The 22281-nt window shown below is 48.4% G+C and overlaps 1 protein-coding gene across 1 annotated transcript in view; it reads right to left on the bottom strand.

Annotated features, from left to right (window-relative positions):
* Positions 1–22281, bottom strand: part of MARCHF6 (membrane associated ring-CH-type finger 6) — a 1612715-nt gene that overhangs the window by 592058 nt on the left and 998376 nt on the right. Inside the window, exon 20 of the mRNA XM_086965293.1 lies at positions 15413–15482. Coding sequence (XP_086821419.1) covers positions 15413–15482 — 70 coding nt within the window. The remainder of the gene's footprint in view (positions 1–15412; positions 15483–22281) is intronic.

Raw genomic sequence — 22281 nt, 5'->3', positions numbered from 1 at the left:
GGTAGGAGTTGTCGGTAGGAGAAACTGGACTTGGGGAGGGTGGGAGTGAACCAGCTGGCTTTCTTGGAGTGATGCTTGCCTGGTGTCTTCTTGAAGGGTGCCCGACTGTTGGGGCAGTTGGAGATCCATAGGTGCAGGTTGAGAGCTGCGGTGTTGGCAGAGTGGTCGTGATGAGGAGGTCGACGAGACGTTCTTTGGTGGCCTTTTTTCAGCTGCACCGGGGGGTGATGTGGTCGGTGGTGTGCTGTAGGCATGGTGAAAGTGAGGTGTACACAGTGGTGGTCGGTCCAGAGGAGTTTGGTGGTGTGGCTGTAGGTGATGTTGCCACTGGCGGAGAAAATGGGTCGAGCAAGTGTCCAGCTATGTGGGTAGGTGTGGTAACTAGCTGCTTGAGTTCGATGTTGGCGAGGTTCTCTAGTAGGGAGGCGGTGTTCTATTCACTTGGGTTGTCCAGGTGGAAGTTGAGGTCTCTGAGTAGGATGTATTCGGTGGATGTGAGCCTGGGTTGAGATAATGTCTACAATGGCGTCAGTGAAGAGGGGAAAGGTAGGGGCCGGGAGGCTTATAGACTAGGGTGCAGCGGAGGGAGGATTTGGGGTTAGTCTGGAAGTGGAGGTGTTCCATGGCTGTCGTGGAGTCGTTTGAGTGCATGGTTAGTCAGAGGGTGTTCTTGTGGACAATGATGATGCCTTCACCTGGTCGGTCGGTGCAGTCCTTGGGGGTGACTTTGTAGTCATCGGACATGGCGATGGCCGGTCCAGAACTGGGGTCAGTCCAGGTTTCAGTGAAGAAGGCGATGACTGGAGAAGGGCGTCAAGGAGGTTCCAGATTTCTGTGGCGTGCTTGTGGAGGGATCACACTTTGAGGATGATGCAGTTGGGCTGTGGTCGGCTGAGCTGTTGGTCGGCTGCGCTGTTGGTCGGTTGGCAGTGAGAGGCAGGCAAAGGGTCCATGGGTCTCCTTCTGCAACACTAGGTGGCAGGCAGTGTGGCGTCCTGAGTTAAGGGTGAGGAGGGTGCTTGGTGGTATGAGTGGAAGGTATGAGAACCAAAGTCACTGGTGCAGGGTGCAGTCCAGGTGCAGACGGGCGCAGACAGGCTTACCTATGGCGTGCCACCCGTGCGCCACACAGTGGCTGCTATTAAGTAGTGTTGCAGGGGGGGGGGGGGGAGTTCTGGACAGCTGGGAGGCAGGTAAACGTGGGAGCAGGAAGGGTCACTTGAGGGGGGCTGTGGGGGATCGCAGGGGCGACGAAGGAGCAGCACATGAGAAAAAAGGAAAATAATGGAAAAAGAGGCAGAATCAAACAGGCAGATGCAGGAGAAAAAGGAGGAAAAGAAAAAAAACCAGAAAGAGACAGAAGGGCAGCAGCACCGGGACCAGCAGCAGCTACCAGACGGAGCTGTGCTGTGAAGGAGCAAGTATACAAAAAGGTTAGTGGACAAACCAGCAGCATTTCCCTTTGGGTGGAGGAGCAACCCCCCAGTAACTGCAGGCATCCATCAGGTATTTTGTCTTGCTGGCCAGTAAGAGGTTGTCATGAGTCCAGGAAGTCAGCCACGTCGCTCTCACCGAGCTTAGAGCCGCTGACCCCTCCCTGAGCCTCTCAGCATCATGGGTACTGAAGTTCTTGTAACTACCGAGGCTAGTTGCGTGTCTAGTCCGGACACACCTGACGCCAACACCGACATGCCGCTGAGGGAATACAGGATCCATGAAGCCTTAGTCTCCCTCTACAGGACACCAAAGCCAAGTGAGATCCTCTAACAACAGCAAGCTGCTGGACAAAACACATTAACACCCGAGCCCCCTAGTCCAGGCTCACGTGAACCGACGGTGTCTCTGTGCTCCAGAGACCCTCGGAAACAGAGTCCCACTTAGGGCTCTGCCAGACTTGTTCCCAAGACCCCACTTCAAGCATTTCTTTTGCAGGTACTTTTTCCGAAGACTTGATCGTGTAGTGCTCAAGGCTACCAGCACAACTAGCACCTCTGCACATGGGACACACCAGTACAGATAAAACTGAATTGCTGGTGGTTTCTTGGACCTTGGCCCCTAAGCACACTAAGTCCTAGAAGGCACCCTCCAAAAATGTTTGCAAGTATATCTATGCAGTGTATGTTTCACCTATAGTATAACATTACCACATTCAAAGCTCATGCCTCAAAACCATTATTCAACTGTATTTTTCAATTTCTACAAAGATCTAATAATCCGAAAGTATTTATCGGATTCGATGATCATAGTGTCTAAAAATATATACAAATCGGTATTATTTTTTATTAAATGGTCTCAAATTTCTTCTTGACTGTGTGTACAACAAATACTTAACACTACTATGATAAGCCTAAGCTGTTTGACTACACATTTGAGCCCTGTAAACCAATAAAGGTTGTCTGTACTTTTTTGCCTGGTGTGCCCTTACATTGGAACTACCACATAAAAAGCCAGCTTCCTGCAAATTGGTACACTTGTCTTTTGATATTGATTTTTTCATAATTAAGAAGCACTGAGATGCTCATGGTGGAGTGGAATTAACCACAATTGTGAGCTAATGCAGCAAGTGGTATCATACCCAACACCAGACCCTTTATATCTGCTCATATCTCTTGGAATGTCATTCATTAATAAATGACATTCCAGAAGAGATTGAATAAAATATGTCAATGATATGTAATTTACATAGCAGTTTTATCCAAAACACTTTACATATAATATTTTTATATTCTATTGAACTCAAAAGATGAAAGGCTGGATAGACCTCTGTGAACTGAACCTGGGACACACAGATTGAGGCACCAAGCTATCATGCATAGCAATGATAGAAACGGGTAGAATGACATAGCATCAATCAATGGTATATAAAAGAAACAAAAATTAGCTTAATTATCCTAAGTTTTTGACATATGCGAAGCACATTTGAACAAGACACACACACAGATTGTTGCATTAGTTTATTCTAAAAAACCAAATCTTTTCTTTTTCAAAATATTTGTATTCTTTTTTTTCCGTTTAACAGGCAAACGTGTGCAGCACTACATTGTAATAACTTTTTGCCTCCCAAGCGCTATCCATGCGGGATGTCAAAGTGAGAGGACTGCAATGTGTCTAGTCATTTTCAAAGCAGAAGTGCATGCCGTAGAGTGGCGTAACTGAAAATCAGTTTTTATTGCAGCTGTATAGCCAACAATACCTCTTACACTGACCATTAACCAGATCCAGTCCATTAACTCTCAAATGCTTCTTGTCTTAAGCCTCAACACTCTCTCTGTTTGTGATTCTGTCATTGCATCAGAGGGGTGACTTTTAAAATGTCAACTCATCATCTGAGAGTGGGGCTCTGTGTCATGCTTGTCTTCCCACTACATCATGTCTATGGAGTGAGGGGAGGCAATTAACAGGGTATCTTGTCCTCTTGGTACTTGTAAGACTGTAAGTACCTCCATTCATTGGTATGCCAGGGGCACACCGCGGAGGCCCCTGGCCTCTTTCATTTTAACTACTGCCGAGTCACCTTTCGCCCAGAGCTCCACCTCTGCCTTCCACCGATTATGCAGTGGGCGTTCCAGGGATAATGTTTCACTAAGTCTTGCAGGCAAAGCCTAGGGCAAGGTCCACCAATTTGTTGCTGGCCTTCGTTTTCGACTGTCTACTGTAAAGAATGAGCAGGCAAATTTTGGCTATGCATGTCTCACCTGTCAAGAGCTCTTATCAAATCTTCCATCACTTACTGCTAAAAGCGGGAAATTATTGGACAATACCACACCATATGTTGTAAAACTGGCATCAGCTAGGGTACACCTGGGGTAGCAGTGGGATTGAGTCTGTAACATCACTTTCAGCATATATAGTGTGAGGTACATGTGTATATAGTTAAAATAAATATATTCGAATTTTTTGATTCTCGTCACCTTTTGACTTTGCTCTAGTGTTACTGTCCACGCCTTGTCTCAGAGGTCAAACCATGAGTCCCTCCCACCTGGCTCGGAGCCTATTAGCCCGTCTGAGGTCTCTAAGATCAGCGTTTCCAAGGGCCAGGAAGTTGGTTGCCGTCCTTCCCCAATAGAGTCTGTCATTAGTCGTGGGCTCTGGGACTGATCCCCCAAGATATTTCTCAGAAGTTTGCGTTCGTGCCCCATATGTCAGAAACTGAGTGCTTGGCAGTTAATGATCCTGCATCAAGTTTTCAAGCGTTCCCAAGGTAACCTCATTGTATAAGTCAATGCCTGCCTCTGGCCGGCTGTCATTTGATGTCTCATGAAGTAGCCCTGTTCACAATTTGGGCAACCCAGTCATAGAAAGCGCGGGTTCATACAGCTTATTTCCTCCACTCCTACGTAGTGCCCATCTCCTTGACCGCAGACCAATTGTCAGGAGTTTGGGCTTCCTAACCAGGTCCAATTTGACCCTGAACAGCAGCGTCAACGGGGCGCCCTCTTCATGGGACTTTTCAAAGTCACCCAGCTCATGGGCATTCTGATCCATTTGCCATCTAGCAAGCTATTAGTATAGCATTGCCAAGAATAAGCATTACCAAGTAGTATAGTTCATAGTTAGGTACTCCCAGTATCCTGCACCTGGTGAGAAGCTTTGGGAGTGAAGCACCAACCGTTGTGGTCTCTCATTCTCTACAAGCTCCCGTAGTAGCACAGTGAGGAACTGAAACCAGGTCTGTGGCGGTGTCCATGTTGGGAGATTGACAAAGTATTACAAGACGTTGAGCAGAATAACTGCCTTGGACAGTGCAATCCAGGCCATGATACACAGCCACAGTGTAGCCCAAATCGCCACACTGCCAACCAGCCCTTACAGAGTTGCTCCTAAGTTGCCTTCCAGAAGTGGAGCGTCTGTGTGGTAGAAACTGCCTCCAAATATTTAAGAACCCGGAGTTCCCACCTGAACGCCCACCCCGCAGATGACTGCGTGGGCCTCTTGTTGATCCTAGCTCATTGGGACAGCACACAGCTTGTGCAAGTTGTCAGGGGGGGCAGAGATTCTCCCCAGATAAGCCAGACATTACATACTCCACGGAACCCCTGTGTCCGTGTTTTGAAGATGAAGCAGCATGTCATCCACGTACACGGAGATCACATGCTCACCATCCATGAGAGGAATGCCTTTCACCATTCTCTCAAGCCGCAGCATACAGGCCAAAGGCTCCACCGCCAGAGTGAACAACAAAGGGGACAATGGGCACCCCTGCCTAGTGCCCTGCTAATTTGGGAATGCCCCCAATATACATTTGCCTACTTGTACCCGTGCTCTCGCTCCTGAGTACAGGAGCATTACCTGTCCCAACCATCTTCAAGCCTCATCCTCCTAATAACTGCTCTCAAGTAACCCCAATATAAGGTATCAAAAACCTTGCGAATATCCACCAACAGGATGAGCGGCCACGGGTAGCGAGACAGCTCTGTCTCTTCCAAGACTCTATGCAGCCTTCCAATGTTAAGTGAGGTGTTAAGGTGTGGGATGAAAACCTTTTGGTTGGGGTGTACTAGGTGTTGTAGATGTGGCAATTGGTGATGGGCCAGGATTTTATAATCCAAGTTCAACATGAAGAGAGGCCGATGTACTGACACCTTGTATATGTCCCCGGCCGTTAAGAGCACTGACCTTATACTGGTGTAAGCCACTGTCAAGGGCTGCTGCATACATCTTCACCAGCTTCGGGTCAGGAGAGATTCATATGTCTGATAGTAGTCCACCAGAAGGCTGTTTATGCCTATACTTTTCCCCGTGCAAACTCTTGTATGGCTGCTTGTAGCACAAGTTACTTACTTGTGTAACGATATATCTGTAAGAGACATTAGTTAGTGATAGATTCCATACCCTAGAATATCCCCAGGCATCAGACTGGATCTGGAAAGATTTTTCTGCTTAGCAGTACCTCTGCGTCCAGTAGGTGGCATCCTGAGGCTCCGCGTCCGTCACTGGCGTCGTAAGCGCTGAGATGATGTCACGAAGAGTACTTAGGTGCCACCCGTGCGCGCTGATGTCAGTTCTGTACACAACTATTCCGCGTCGAAACGCAAAGCGATGCAAGATACTGACAATTGGTGTATAAAACTAGGGCCCTAAAAGGAGAAGACCTTAACCCTAGTAATGAGTACGCAGAACGGGGAGGATGGGCAGGGCAGTAAGGACTGCATCACTAACTAATGTCTCTTACAGATATATCGTTACACAAGTAAGTAACTTGTGCATCTGAAAGAGACACATTAGTGATAGATTCCTAAGAGAGAGAGGTGTGGCTGAATGGTTAGAGCGGCAGACCCTGATGCAGAGGTCTAGCCCGGGACCAGGGTTCAATTCCCCGCCTCGGTGTGTCTTGGGCTCAAAATTCCACTGACCTAATAATTCTCGCCTCGGTGCCTATTCCAATCATGGAGTCCCACTCTGCAACTCTAGGCAATAGCTTGCTTGATCTCCACAACGGCCCCCACAACGCTAAGGATGCCTGGCCTCCACCTCGGGGGTGCCCAGGAGTGGACGCCTCACAGGGAAAGCCAGGATGGGTTCCACAGCGGTATTCGTACAAGCGCCTTGAGACCCTTGCGGGTGAGTAGTGCGCTATACAAGTATCAATTTACATTTACATTCCTTACCTTAGAATAGATACCGCAGCAATACCAACCCCGGTGGAGGTTCTGCGAACAGGATTACACCAGAAAGTCACAGAGCACAGAACGACCAAAGAAGCAGTCTCTCCAGACGTGACTGTCAAGGCAGTAATGCTTGGTAAACGTGTGCAGCGTCCCAAGGCAGTTGTGGCTGCAGTTGCCCTGGTCGAATGGGCACGCAGCCCCACAGGAGGCTCCTTCTTGGCCAAGGAGTAACAAGCTTTGATGCACAAAAACGACCCACCGGGAGATGGTCCGTTTGTGCACGGCACGACTTTGTTTGGCGCCCACATAGCTAACAAAGAGCGGATTATACACCCGGAACTGCTGGGTACGCTGCAGATAGAATGCGAGCGTGCGTTTTTGGTCCAGACGGTGGAGCCTCTCCTCCTCCCTGGAAGGAGGCGGAAAGAAGGTGGGCAAAGTGATGGTCTGCACAATGTGGAAGGGTGTGGCAGCCTTTGGTAAGAAAGAAGCACAGATCCTCAGAACCACCTTGTCCTTATGAACAGAACGGAAAGGAGGTTTGGAAGAAAGAGCCTGGAGCTCACTCACTCTTCTGACGGCGGTGATAGCTACCAAGAAAGTCATCTTGAGAGTAAGAAGACATTAGGAACAGTTATGAAAGGGCTCAAAGGGAGCGTACATCAGAAAAGTCAAGACAAGATTTAAGTTTAGGTCCCACTGAGGCATTATGAAGGGCACCGGTGGAAATGCATGCTTAATGCCTTTAAGGAAACGCTTAACAACTGGAGACTTAAAAAGAGAAGGCTGATCTGGAAGCGGCCGAAAGATAACCTTTGATAGTGCCCAGAGCAGAGTCCTGCTGGGCCAGAGATAGAAGGAACAGAAGGACCTCAGAAAGAGGGGCAGAAAGGGGATCTACAGCCTTTGCTGGGCACCATGCCACAAAGTTGTTCCACCTGCAGGCTTACACCGTCTTAGTGGAGGGACGCCTGGCTGCCAGAATGGCATCACAGACTTTGGGAGGAAGATCAAAAGGTGTCAACCGTCGCCGCTCAATCTCCACACATGGAGGTGGAGACTGGACCGGTTTGGGTGGAGGACCGTCCCCTGTTGCTGCGACAGAAGATCCTCACGAAGAGGCAGAAGGATCGGGTGATCGATGCTCATATTGAGTAGCTCGGGATACCATACTCTTCGAGCCCAGTCCAAAGCCACAAGAATAACTTGGGCCCGGTTGAAAATTCCAAAGCGCAGAAGTGATGACATTGCGCGTTATCTTCGGTGGCGAATCGATCTAACCAAGGCTCTCCCCACTGCAGAAAGAGACCTTGCACCACGTCCGAGCTCAGACGCCATTCGTGATCCATCATGCACCGGCGGCTGAGTTCGTCCGCCCTGGCGTTCAGGGAACTTGCCAGGTGTTGAACCACCAGGGTGACGCCCTGGTGTTCCAGCTACTGCCAGAGGCGCAGAGCCTCCTGACAAAGGGTCCGCAACCCCACCCGCCTGGTTTGTTGCAGTACCACATGGCGGTGGTGTTGTCCGTGAACACCTGCACTACACTTCCACGGACAGAGGGAAGGAATGCCTTCAGTGCAAGACGGATCGCCCTCAGCTCCAAAAGGTTGATGTGGAGCCGGGACTCGACCAGTGGCCTCTGATCTCCGCCTCTCCCACGTGGCATCCCCAGCCCAGCAGGGACGCATCTGTCAACACTACATGCTCTGGTTGGGGTAGGGAGAGTGATCTGCCGCTGACCCAATCGCGGTTCGTGAGCCCCCACAGCAACTGTCTCGCAGTGCCTTCCGAGATCAGGACGTGGTCGGACAGATTGCCCTGATGCTGGGCCCACTGAAACTTCAGGTCCCACTGCAGAGCCCGCATCTGCCACCTGGCGTGATGCACCAGAAGGATGCAGGAGCATCAGCTCCAGAAGCTGCAGCGTCAATCTGACCGAGACTCAGGATAAAGGCTGAAAGATCGGAATCAGCGCCTGAATATCCTGAACCCGCTGTTAGGGAGGATAAACCCGAAACTGTCCAGAACCGCTCCGATGAAGAGGAGCTTCTGAGAGGGGCACAGGTGTGACTTCGGCACATTGATGGAGAACCCCAGCAGGTGCAGGAGGTCGGCCGTAGTCTGGAGGTGGCTGGCGACTGTCTGAGGCGAGCCCGCCTTCAACAACCAGTCGTCGAGATAGGGGAAGACTGAAACCCCTGATCTGCGCAGATGAGCTGCGACCACCGCCATCACTTTCGTGAACACCAGAGGGGCGCTGGTAAGGCCGACAGGGAGCACGGTAAACTGAAAGTGCTCGCGGCCTACCATGAACCGCAGGTAACGCCGGTGGGCCGGCAGGACGGGAATGTGGAAATAAGTGTCCCGCAAGTCCAACGCTACCATCCAGTCTCCAGGGTCTAGGGCAGCTAATACCTGAGTCCATGTCAGCATCTTGAACTTCTCCTTCTGGAGGAAGCCATTGACGTTCCGGAGGTCCAAGATAGGGCGTAGGCCCCCTTTGCCCTTCTTGGTAACCAGAAAGTAGTGGGAGTAAAAACCACACCCTACTTCTGGCCCAGGAACGCACTTGATGGCCCCCTTGGCCAAGAGGGCCGTAACTTCCTCCTGCAGAAGTTGCAAGTGATCCCCCGACATGCGGTGGTATTGCGGTGGCATGGCTGGAGGGGTTGCCTCGAAGGGGAGGGAGTAGCCCCTTCGGACGATTTGCAGCACCCACCTGTCCCACATGATGGTACGCCAGTGGAGGAGGTGATGGCGAACCCCCCAATGGCGTCGTATGGGCCTGAAAGCTCGGACTAGGAAGGCTTTGAGGCAGATGCTGCAGGAGCGGATGTGGACTGACCCGGCCGTTGTCCCCCGTCACCGCAACTGCGGTTACCACGTCCGCGACCGTGCTGATGCTGGTTCTGCAGCCTGTGGCTAGCTGGACGTGTGGGAGCGCCCCTTCCTTGGCCACGAAAGGGGCAAAAAGCGGAACTTTGCTGCCGTTGGCCGAGGCCCAAGGACTTGGCCGTAGCCCTGGAGTCCTTAAAACACTGTAGCGCACTATCCGCATTGTCGCCAAAAAGGCGTCAGCCATAAAAGGGCATGTCCATAAGAGTGGCCTGGACATTCCCAGAAAAGTTGGCACACCGCAGCCAGGCGTGTCGACGAATCGCCACCGTCGTGGAAATCGCCCTGCCCAGCGAGTCCGTGGTGTCTAGTCCACATCGAATTGAGTACCGTGCTGCATCCCGCCCCTCCGCAGGACTTTGGCAAGCCGTGCCCGGGCCTCCTCCGGGCACTGTCGCAGCACGTCCGCAACCGTATCCCACAGAGAGTGGGTGTAAGGGCCAAAAAAGGCAGGCGGTGTTGACAGACTGCAGCCCCTAACTCAGGGAGGAGAACAGTTTCTTCCCAAACTGGTCATACCTTTTGGATTCCCAATCCGGGGAAGCGGTCGGGAATGCGGATTGGTACATAGAGGCCTGGATCACCATGGTCTCTCGGGGTGGGGTGAACGGACAGGAAACTGGGGTTGCCTGGAGCCGGGCGGTGGCGTCGGGCCGCTTTCCGATCTACAGTGAGGCCTGTAGAGGGCTTGGACCAAGTGCCAATCAGAACGTCGGTGAGGGCTTCGTTCAACGGCAGTAGAGGCTCCGAGGAGCTTGCCTGCGGTCTGAGCACCTCAGTGAGGTGGTTAGTCCTCACAGCCGCGACAGGGAGCTCAAGAGCCAAGGCCTTGGCCGCCCTAGTCAACACAACGGTATAAGCAGCCTCCTCCTCCATAGCCACGGAGGGAGGAGAGACAAATCCAGTGTCGGGTGAAGTGTCCAGACCACTGGCCTCCCCCAGTTCATCTGCCCAGTCCTAGCTCAACTGGCACTGCCGTGCCAGAGGGTCCTCAGAACGCTCCCAGTCCTCCCTGTCATCCATGTCCTGAAACTCAGGCAAAAATGATGGAACCGGGTCGTAGGTGAATGGCACACCCATCGACGTCGGAAACTGCACCGAGCGGCGCCGTTCCGGCGTCGGAACCGGACCGGGGCTGAAACCAGGGACGGCGTTGTCCGAAGACGACCCAGGGAGCGACATCATGGGGGTCGGCACCAGCGGAGGAGTTGTTAGGTCGACTTGCGACGACCCGGATCCAGGCCTGGATCCAGTGGGGCCCTGCGGCGTGGGGACCGAAGTCGACGACGGCGCAGAAGCACCCGACAGCTCCGGGCAGGAGCCTCCGGCCTGCTAGGGCTCCCAATCGGACCCGCTAGGCCCAAAAACACCTCGACGGGGTCTGGAGGAGGGAAGTGAGTCCTCATTGCCACGAGGAAATCACGAATCTCCTCCGGCGTCGCGTGCAGCCCAGGGACCGGGGGTGTGGAGCTGGACGCGGCGCTTGCGGCTCTTGCGGAGCCGCGCGGGCGGTGTCGCCCGAACCCCCGGCCACGTCGCGCGAGCGTTGGGGGGAGTCGGAAGAGAGATGACGCCTCTTCGACTTATTTTTCGAATGCCTCGACTTACCTAATGACTTAGAGCGCGACGAGTGGTGGTAACTATGAGCGGCGATGACTGTGGCTCCGCGACCGGTCTTTCGACCTCCTCCTCAACCTGGACCTCAAGGGGCGCAGAGCCGACTGCCCGATCTCGAGCAGCTTACAGGACCGCTCCCGTCTAGCCTTCGAGGTCAAGACTCTGCAGTCGGGGCACGACTTGTCATCATGGTTGGCCCGAGGCAATAAAGGCACCAACGGTGGGGGTCGGTCACCGACATCAAGCGGTGACAGGCCTTGCAAAGTTTAAAACCAGGTATCCCTATCGGCACCAGGAGTTGACGTCGACTCGAAAAGATGTTCAAAAGAGATCAAAAAGTTAGTAAAAAAATGACTAGGAGTACTGCTCTTCCCGGATCTGCGCTTGCTGGCGCGGAAAAAAGAATAACGGACGTCAGCGCGCGAGGGCGGCATCGAAGTACTCAGATGACGTCATCCCGGCGATCACTACACAGACGACTGACGCGGAGCTGCAGACAACGCCTATCGACGTGCAGGGGTACTGCTACGCAAAACTTTCTGGATCCAGTCTGACGCCTGGAGATATTCTAAGGTAAGGAATCTAACACTACCTGTTTCTTTCAGATGTCAGCGAGCACCGGTGGCACCTCTCGGTGACGTATTCTCAGCGCTTATGACACCAGTGACGAATGCTGAGCTGCAGGACGCCCCCTACTGGCACGCAGGGGTACTGCCAAGGAGAAAAATCTTTCTGGATCCAGTCTGACGCCTGGGGATATTCTAAGGTAAGGAATTTATCACTAACGTGTCTCTTTCAGATGTTCAGATTCGGCCACCAGATCTCCCAGGGCTGTGCTATCAGCTGGAGTCACCTGCGGAAGGTGTACGTGTGCCAAAAAGATGTCCATCTGCTCCGCCCAGTCTGAGTTTGGGCTCCTGGTAATACTGGGAGAAAACTCCATGAATCTCCTCCTGGGTGTGGACAGGTGCCTCATTATTCATGAAATAGGGACTCCTCATTCTGGAGGCCGATTCAACCCAGAGAGCAACCTGTTGGCCCGGACACCTTCCGAGTGCGCAATATTGAAGTACTCTTGCCTATCTAGTGCTCTCAATTGTTTCGGAATGGGAGCATGTGTTTCTCCGCCCTCTAGTAATTGGCGCTGGAGTGTTGGGTCTGCCACGAATATCCTCTCTTACACCCTGATCCACTCACTATATTTAAGTCCCCTTAACTAAGCTCCCCCTTCCAGCGAACGCAGGACCTCCACCACCTGGGCGATACCGAATACAAGAGTCACTACCGGGAAGCCGTCCCAGTCCAGATTAGTTTGCATGGCTGTATGCCAGATGAGAGTAGCCCCTGAACAAGTCTACAAGTGGATCTTGGAAAATGTGTTTCTGGAGGTGGGCCTCTCAACATCCATGTTGGAACTGGGAGCACCCGTCTATCCAAAGGGGGGTGCCGCAAAGCCAGAGGTAATGTCTAGCCAATGGGTTTACGACTGCCCCCTGAGTCAACAGTGTAGGGTTGTGTTTGTTGGCAGGGGGACCACGGTCGACCTAGTGCCCAAGACAGGGGCCTAGCCTGTAGTTTGCACTCCCACACCACCAGTTGCACTTGTCCCAGAAATCCAGGGGTCTAGGACGATGTTGCCATAGATGTCCAGTTCGTCTGGGTCAGTTGTATGAGGGTTTCTCCAAGGCAGTGTGTGGGAGCAGTAGGGGGCACAGTCCCCACCTCCTATAGGCCACTGTTGCTCCCCCTGGGGCCACCACTCAGCTGGGCTCACTCTACAGGCCCGGGTGCCAGCTCACAGGTCCTCCAGGTTGACTCACTCCTCCTCCTCGCACCACAGACATTACCCAGGCAGTTGTCTTCTCGTGTGGCTCTCACCTTGCCCACCAGCTTCTCAGGTCCAGTTACAGTCTACTGGTACCCCAGCCGATCCTGTCTGCCTTGCTGGGGCAGCACAGTCCACCTCTGCCGGAATGGCCCTCCTGGTGAGCCTCTGCACTCAGCCACTGCAACCAGTGGGCACCATCTTGACTCCAGGCTCCATCAGCAGCAAACCCAGCATCTGGCCCCTCGGATATGTGCTTGCTGTCAAAGAGTAAAGCACAGGCAGCCACTAATGTGTGGGGGCCAGGAGAGCCCCTTATGGTTGCCGTGTTGTCCCTTAGAAAGTCAGGATGGTGGGGCAGTCAGGATGGCGAGGGATTGGAGGAGGAAACAGCCATTACGCATGCGATTACAACGGGGTTGTTACGTCCATGTTTTACATCACAATACCATTACAATGCAATTTATTACAATGACTTGCTGTAGGGGCGCTCTAAGCTAAGGAATAGTATAATTTACTATTCCAACACCTTCCCTATTGTTGCACACACTGGAGTTGAAATAGTAAATTATACTATTCCAACATCCAGCACCCCCTACAAGTCGTTGGAACGACCTGCGTTGTAATGGTACTGCGATGTAACAACACTGTTGTTGTAACAACCTTGTTGTAATCGATGTACTGGTATATATTCGATTGGAAACAGCCTGAAGATTGCCTAAGAGGATATGGACATACTCATGCATGGTTGGCCACACCTCCAGACCCCTCAAAAAACAGACATTTTACTGGTGTATTACTAACCATACACGGCAATCTTACACGGAAAACAAAAAAAGGGAGGGCCATTCTTAGCAGGTGCAGTGTAGGTTGCCGTTTGGTCCATCATTAGAAAAAGAGAACTTAAGTCAAGGCCTACATGCAGAGAGAAGTACAAGTTAGGACAGTGGAGAGAGTAAGTGAATTCCAATATGTACAGCTCTATGCAATTATTTCATTAGACATAATAAGTCTGATCCGTCGGGTTATGCTGAAATCCAATAGAGCTGTAAATTTGAATCAACTGAGATTTAAGAACAATGCCAAGGCTTTTGGAAGATATCTCAGTCAGTATTAGAGAAAAATATTCCAAATCTTTGTTACCATATAAATTGAACAAACATGCCATGTTACTCCGCTGTATAAAAATAACATACATGCAATGTGATGGGTTGTTTCAAATTTTGAATTGGCTGACACTTTGGGAGACAATAGTTTTTCTTGAAGATCCAAACTAAGTCACTGTACTTGGTTCAGACCAGTGGTTCTTAACCTTTTAACTTCTGTGGACCTCCACTTAATCATTACTGGAATCCATGGACATCACATAAATATTACTGTAATCCATTGCCCACCAATGAGTCATTACAGAGAGCCAGGGACCCGGCACAAATTAATTGTGGTGATTTGAATTGCAAAAAATGACATCAAAATACAGACATGGTAGCAGTAGAGGCTAAAAGGAATATCGCCCAACTTTGGGGGTCCAGTCGGGCGCCGGATTGGAGATATGGGGAAAAAGATATGGACTGGTGCGCAGGAGCGGAGAAGGCAATATACCTAAGCAGGGGCTGCCCCACAAGTGGAACAAAGTATGGGGGCCCTGGCAGAAATCCCGGGGATACTAGACTACTAAGCTACGGAAGCAGGGAGGAGGGAATGCGGCAGGTGCAGAATGACCCAAGGGTTGCAATACAATACATGTAATTTAATGACCATCCATTAAAATTGAATATGTATTGATTCTGTCAGTATTAAGGATATGCAAGTCATGCTATGATGTAGTGAGCATTTGTTAATAAAAAGAATTATTAAAAAATACAGACACCGGCGTTTACCAAACACACTAATGATAAAATATGTTACTTAATTCACAACTATATCAAATATATATATATGTTGGGAAGGTTTGAGCTTTTATAAATCGAATTGAGGCCCCCCAATCAAACATATTATATTATGTTTGAAGCACTTGCACTGTTCCCATGAATGAATCCAAGGATACCATCTTAATTCTTAGCCTCCAATTTAAAATTTTCTTAAAGTTTTAATATTTTCAATTTTGCTTACTTATTTATATACACTTTATTATTATGTTAACATTATTTAGCGCTGTAAGAAGTGGACCGCAACTGGTCCCTAGACTACAGGGTAAGAATCACTGGTTTAGACCTTCAATTAAAGAATGTAAGGTAGGTTTGGGAGACTGGAAATTACATTTTCTTATAAAATCTGGTTGCACACAGTGCATTCACAAGCATGTGATCAATGAAAAGGTAGTTTCCTTATTGTATAATCATTAATGCATACTTTTGTATGCAACCAATTGTGCCTTCAACCATTTCTTTTTATGAATGACTTCAAATAACCAATTAATTAATATACAAGGTGGTGCTAGTTCATTATAATAAAAACCAAAAACACATACCTGGCATGGTAAGGCAAAGAAGACTTGCAATCAACAATGTTACGCACATAAATAAAATCAAGAGAAATATCTGAAAAAAAAAAGAAATTCAAGAACATATTTAACACTTGACAAATAAACTGGATGTTTTTAGGTCTTAATAGAAGTATATGCATTTGCTTAATCAGCACTTGTAGACCACACTGTATACGTGAACTGATGGTGACTAATAAAGATAATTATATCCTATTTGGAGGAGTGCTTGATCACAAAAAATTATAAATCTCATTTTCTAAAGTCTAAAACATGCTTAAAAATGTATACATGGAAAAATAATAAATAAAGCTTTTTTTTATTGAGTTACTCCTGTTCTGTGGATTCTCCCATTATAACTGGTTACATACTGAGCTACCAATTAGCAGCATCAGATCTTGGTTCTTTTGTTTTTAATGACAATACTACACACTTAGTAGCATGCATGCCATGCATGATGCACCATTTGCGATGAACCAAAATCCTGTCCCAGAGCCACCCCCCTCCCAGTTAGTTCCCTCGCCAGTTCTCTTTTTAGAAATTAGCCATGATATTCTGGCAAGGACCGGGAGGTTAATAAGAAGGAGTTGGCAATGAAAGAGTCTAGAGATTACAAGTAACAGGAAGACAACAAATGATACATCACCCTGGCCTCACAGACTATTTCTTAATTACACACCCAGAAATGACTCACCTCAGATCCATCCACTCCCTCTATTCTCAATCTAGGAAGTAGCATGAATAGTCCCATTCTCTGTCTGATTCTGAACTCTTCCATCTGCTCAGTTTCTTTGCCTGCTAGTTAGAAACTAGCCTACGTCACCCCGATCCTCAAAAGGACAATGTAGATCCTAATATCCATGGGAACTACAGACCTATCTTATTGCTTCCAGCTCCAAAGAGGATGCGGCAAACGCATATCAATTGTCAATTATCAGAATACATAGAAATTAATCAAATATGGATGTGCTAAAATGTTGTTACCGCCCTGCTCACAGAACGGAATCCACTTTTCTTACAGTATCCGAACATCTAAAACTCACAATGGAAAAGGAAGGAACTGCGGCCCTAATTTTGTAGGATTTGTGGCAGCATTCATCACCATGTCCTACACCATCCTCTTTCAGAGGTTAGAGGATATAGGGATTGGTGGTTCTGCTCTTACCTTGATCTCCTTCCCAACAGGTTCTAATCAGTGCATCTTGCTCCTTTCTCTCCAGACCCATTTCCTCTGGATTGTAGGGTGCAGCAGGAGTCATCTCTAATCGCTATGCTTTTTAATTTCTCTTTGACTCCTCTAACAGCTGTGGGCCAGAGCTTCAGGTCCGAGGTGACATCTTACGTGGATGATACATAATTAGTCTTTTCTCTCACAAATATTTATAAGGTCAGCCAACTCAGGTTATGTAAATGCCAGATATCAGTATCAGAATGAATACAAATTATCTAACTCTAAATGCGGAGCAAACTAAATAGCTGATATTTGGAAACAACACTGGACAGGCTCCTGGTGACCATCGGAACTCTATCCTCCCCTCTCTCCACCTGATGTAGGTAGGAACTTGGGTGTCAAATTTGAGAATAAGCTTTTTTCAAACATCAGATCTTCAGTTATTTTCCCTTATTTCAGTCTTTTAAAACTCAGTGTAAGGTGTTAGTTTTTCAGCCTTTTAAGGCTAGAAAAAGTTTGACTTGTGCCCTTTAAACCTCTAGGACAGAATACACCAATTTGCTTTAGATAGGGCTACCCAAGAAATTCAAATACAAACTTCAGTTAGTGCCAAATGTGGCTGGTAGATGATTACTATCATCTTCACAGACCCTGTTCCATCTCATCTACATTAAAGGACCTTAACTGGCTTCCAATAATAAAGATGATTCTGTTTAAGACTCTTACTCATTTAATTCATTTATAACTTTATTCGGTTATTCGACAATAACCATAAAAGTACACAACATAAAATCATTACAGAGACATCTCTTTACATATTATATGCCGCTCACACTGTGCTTCCTGTTTGCCCTGCTGCCAAAGGATTACCTTTCCCGACGCGCACAGATCCTTGCTGCCTCCCCACTGTTCCTGACTCGCTGGTGTGAGCGCGTCCTGCAATCGGCAGGACCCGGCAACGCTCCCGCTCCCAGCTGGAGTCACGTGGGTAGAAGGCAGAGGCGAGTACAAGCGCGAGGTGCACCGACCGAGGGGCCTGCGAAGACCAGCATTCCACAGTAAGCCCAGCTGGTGCCTCTTCCCCCGGCGGCCACGCCAATCGCCTCACGTATAACACTGACATCACCCCGACCGCGACGCGCGCTGATCGGAGCTCGGGGCGAAGACCGGGCAAAGACCGGGCCGTTTGAGGCCGTTCGAGTACGGCAGAGTCCGGTCCGGGCCCCTGCTCTAAGCCCTGCTCCAACGGACTATTACTGCAGGTACTCATCTAAATAATTGCCACCGATACGGATTATTCATTTGCCACCCACAAAGTCTTAGTGCATCTCACACACTGAAAATGAACACGAGGGGTAGCAAATTAAAAAAGCTTAAAAAAGCTGGGGTGGGGAAACAGCTATTAGGCCCAATGGATGACTTTATTACTAAGGCAAACACATTCATCGATCAAAGCATTAGTTTGATTGAGGGCAGAGTCTCTACTGATCTTGCTATCGCAAGGCGATCATCAATGGGGCTACTGGCTGTAGCAAGAACTCCAGAGACAGAGAGTACACTACCGCAATCACTACAAGGCAACAATAGGCTCAGTCTCCCAAATGTTGTAGACCTCTCAGCCTCCCAACTCTCTGTAACAATTTCAGACTCTGATCTAGAAAAAACGCCTTAAATCCTACCAGATCACACCCCAGAGGAAGTAAGACAAGCAAGAGGGAGGAGGGAGGGAGCCATTAAGAAAAGGAAGGGAAAGGAAAAGGCAGATAAAACTGTAGCCAAGGTTCTTGTTGATCCAATAGACTCAATTGTAACTTCAAACCTGGTAGGCTCAACCCCCCAAACAGTTGATGCCGTTAACTACCATGTGATGATACATCATCCCCCACAGAATATTCCAGACACTATCACACCAGATTCCCCTGCCATTTCGATTTCCAGCGAAGAACAGGACACATCGGAGCTGGTAAATAAAATAGCTTCATTATTAAATTCTTTCTTCCTTCTGTTAGAAACAAGATTACTAAACATCGAGACCCAATTGACTAAACTTGCTAACTATCCAAAGTCAAAAACAATTCAAGGTCCGCAAAAAATGGGGATAAACAACCCAGCCGCATCATTCCCACAAAAGAAAGCTACAACTCTAGTCTGCCCATCCCCTAAACAACAAATAGCAGCAAAGGCCCCCACAACAGTGAACCCCCCCCCCCTAAAGCCTCAACGCTTACACCTCAGATTAATATGGCCCCAAAAACACCTACATTAAAAACGCCAGCTGTAAAAACACCAGCCCCAAAAACCCCTGCTCCCAAAAAAACAAATCCTCCAGTAAATAAAGGAGGTATGAGAGGAACAACCGAGAGCAGGCTCCCTGTAAACATGCCACCTGAAGCATGCCCATACGTGGTAGTGATGACTGGGGTGCCAGAACTAACGGGGGAAGGGGCAGAACCGAACTGGTCCTTAAAAAATAAGGTTCAACATTGGTTGAATACAAATCGACCCATTCCCCCCAACTGGTCAAGTAGGATAACAGCGGTATGCAGGACCCCTTGGGTGGGACATAGAAAAAAAACAATACAGGGAGATTGTATTGTGATCACCTTTGAGGACCCAAGTGTAGTCGAGTACATCTGTTCTTGGGAGCATCATAGTATAAGTGGTGGGATTGACACAAAGTCTCTTTCTTTTTTCTATCCAAAAAGACACCATAATAACTATTTCCAAGAATTTGATAACACCTGGCGCAAAGAAGTCTCACAACCTTGGGAACTTGACTTCCCTGGGCCAAAAATACCCCAACGATATAGTGACTATGACAACCCTTGGTGGTCAGTAGACCCCAATCACCAGCACTACGAGGGCCCGTGGCAGATCGTGGGACCACGGAATAGAGGCAGAGAATGGGAACACTGGGGCGGGTCCCGATATCGACCACACAGACCCACCTACAGAGATACATCACACTGGGAAAACTGGCAGGGTATACAGACTATGAATCGGTTCAGTGGCCTAGAAATGGTCGACTGACCATTAGTCGAAATTCCAACTCCCGCACAAACTGTTCCAGTCCCAGACCCTCCTGGGAACAAGACGGTAGGGCCACAAAATAAAACACTATCGCTGTCCGTCATCTTCTGGAATATTGCAGGCCTCCGACCAAAAATAGAGGATGGCTCTGCTGCTCACTTCCTTGAGGAAGGCAAGATAATATGCCTACAAGAGACATGGGCCACGAAGGTCTTACATCTTGTGGGCTATAAAACGCACTTCTCCCCAGCCCTCCCAAGTAACGCAGGTAGACCCAGAGGGGGCCTGGTAACCTACATAGCTAATACAATAACAAATCTAAAGATATTAAATACAGAATCTCTCCCAAACTTTCAACTGCTTTGCCTTCTGGTAGGGAAAAAAGATATCATCATCTTAATAAACTTTTACAATAACTTAGAGGACGACCACTTTCTCAATACTCTTCTAATAATTCAGGAAAAAATTGTTCACCTCAGACAACTATATGAAAAAAGGGGATTTTAACTTACACCCCTGTCCGTCCTCGGGCAACCAGAGTTGCGGAATAGTGGACGAAGATGACAACCCTCTCATACACTTCCCCCATCTAAGAACGGGGTTAGCCATGAATAATCTCCTTTCAGACCTCGAACTATCAATAGTAAATCAAATAGATCCAATCAAGAATCTACTAGAACCCACATATCGAGGGAGGGGGCATGAGACCACCGTTGATTACATCCTTTTGACAGATGGACTGAGACACCTAAGTAGAGATTTCAAACTCATGGAAAACACCCTAAGTGACCACTCCGCTCTTAGGTTAGACCTCCTTCTGAATCACTCAATATCCCACACAACAACAATAGCAAATACCCTATCCCAAAATAGGCTTGAACTGGGTAAAAGAAATGGATACACTATAAAATGGTAAAAAGTTGATCCCACTAAACTGACCAACACATTAATAAAGACAACATACACCAACATAAAAAAATGTCTAGACCTATCAGTAGATGACGGTACAGTCCTTGAAAACTTTAAAATAATACTAGAGCAAGTAAAAGCATTGCTGACCAGAAATCCGAAGCAAAATAACTCAATTCCAATAGGATGGTTTAACCATGACTGTACCAAGGCGCAAACCAATCTAAAAAAGGCCCTTGGGCAACCAATTAGAGATCAGCAAAAGATACAGCACCTTAGGCTACAGTACAACAAGGCCAGAAAGATGAGGAAACAAGAGCTGAAATTAATCCTATGGGACGATCTTCATAAAAGCGCACTTATGAAAAATAGCGAGTCTTTCTGGCGGATAGTGAAGTCCCCCCTGTTATCTGATTCCAACAGACCCCAGATCGATGTTGCCATAGATGAGGAAATCTGGGTAAATCATTTTTCTAATATCTTCAAATTAACATCCCCAATAGAAGAATCACATCATCTTTTTCCCCCAGTTGAATTTCCAATATCACTGGAATTTGATCTACTCGATATAGAACAGGCACTGCGAATGAGTAAGGGTGGTAAAGCACCCGGACCCGATGGGGTCCCAGTAGATCTTTTCAAACATCTTCCGGATCTCTGGGCCCCCATACTCACACGAGTATGTACTGCAGCTGCAAAACTGGGACTGATAGAGTCGTGGTCAAACTCCATCATGGTGCCAATCTTCAAAAAAGTCTCTATGAATGACAGGGGGAACCCATTAAACCAAACGGTACCTGGGTGAAGAAGACTAAATGAAGTGGTTCATGACGAGACATGAGATTGTAAAGAAAAAATAGATAAAGTGTGGTCATAGTAATATAAATACTAAGTAGGGAATATTTTTCCTTATTCCCTATTATTTCAATTCAGAATATATACCGTAGAACCAAGGTACCAATTTCTTATTAATTTAATCTTCAAAAAAGGGGATCGCCAGGATGTAAAATGTTATCGTCCCATCTCACTTTTAGACTCTCTGGGTAAAGTAGTTGGCAGAGTAGTCTTAGAACAACTTCAGCAATGGGCAGACGATAAAAACATACTATCGGACCTGCAATTTGGATTCAGGGAAGGCTTTGGAACTGTAGAACAGGCCCTTCATCTAAGTATGACTGTGTCCAAGTATATCCACGCAAAGCCAGGGACAATGTATATGGTATACGTGGACTTGTCCTCCGCGTTTGACTTCGTATCTCACGCGAAGCTCTGGACCCTCCTAGGAACCATAGGGGTGGATCCCCCCCTTTTGGATTTCCTAAGAGAGCTATACGCTGAAGCCTCTGCAAGAGTGCGTTATGGGACAAAAGGAGAGCTCACCGCGCCATTCAGAGTAGAACGTGGAGTAAGGCAGGGATGTGTCTTAGACCCCTTCCTCTTCTCCCTGTATACCAACGGACTGGAGGAGATGATGCTGAGGGGGGGGGGGGGGGGGGCAGGACCTCCCTAGACTAAAACATCGCCTGATCCCCGCACTGCTCTACGCGGATGACGCGGTTATCTTAGCACGCACACCAATCGAGCTCCAGAAATCCCTAACCAAGTATGCTGAGTTCATGAGTGCCTTAGATCTACACATAAATGTAAAAAAAACTTTTGTTATGGTGGCGGGCGGAGGGCGAAAACCTACAAAGAACATTTACCTAAATGACCAAAAACTCGAGAGGACACCCCAGTACCCTTATCT

The sequence above is a fragment of the Lissotriton vulgaris genome, chromosome 4_1, assembly GCF_964263255.1.
Source record: "Lissotriton vulgaris chromosome 4_1, aLisVul1.2, whole genome shotgun sequence".
NCBI classification, from domain to species: Eukaryota; Metazoa; Chordata; class Amphibia; order Caudata; family Salamandridae; genus Lissotriton; species Lissotriton vulgaris.
The sequence above is the reverse complement of the archived record's forward strand: the minus strand, read 5'-3'. Positions and strand labels throughout refer to the sequence as shown.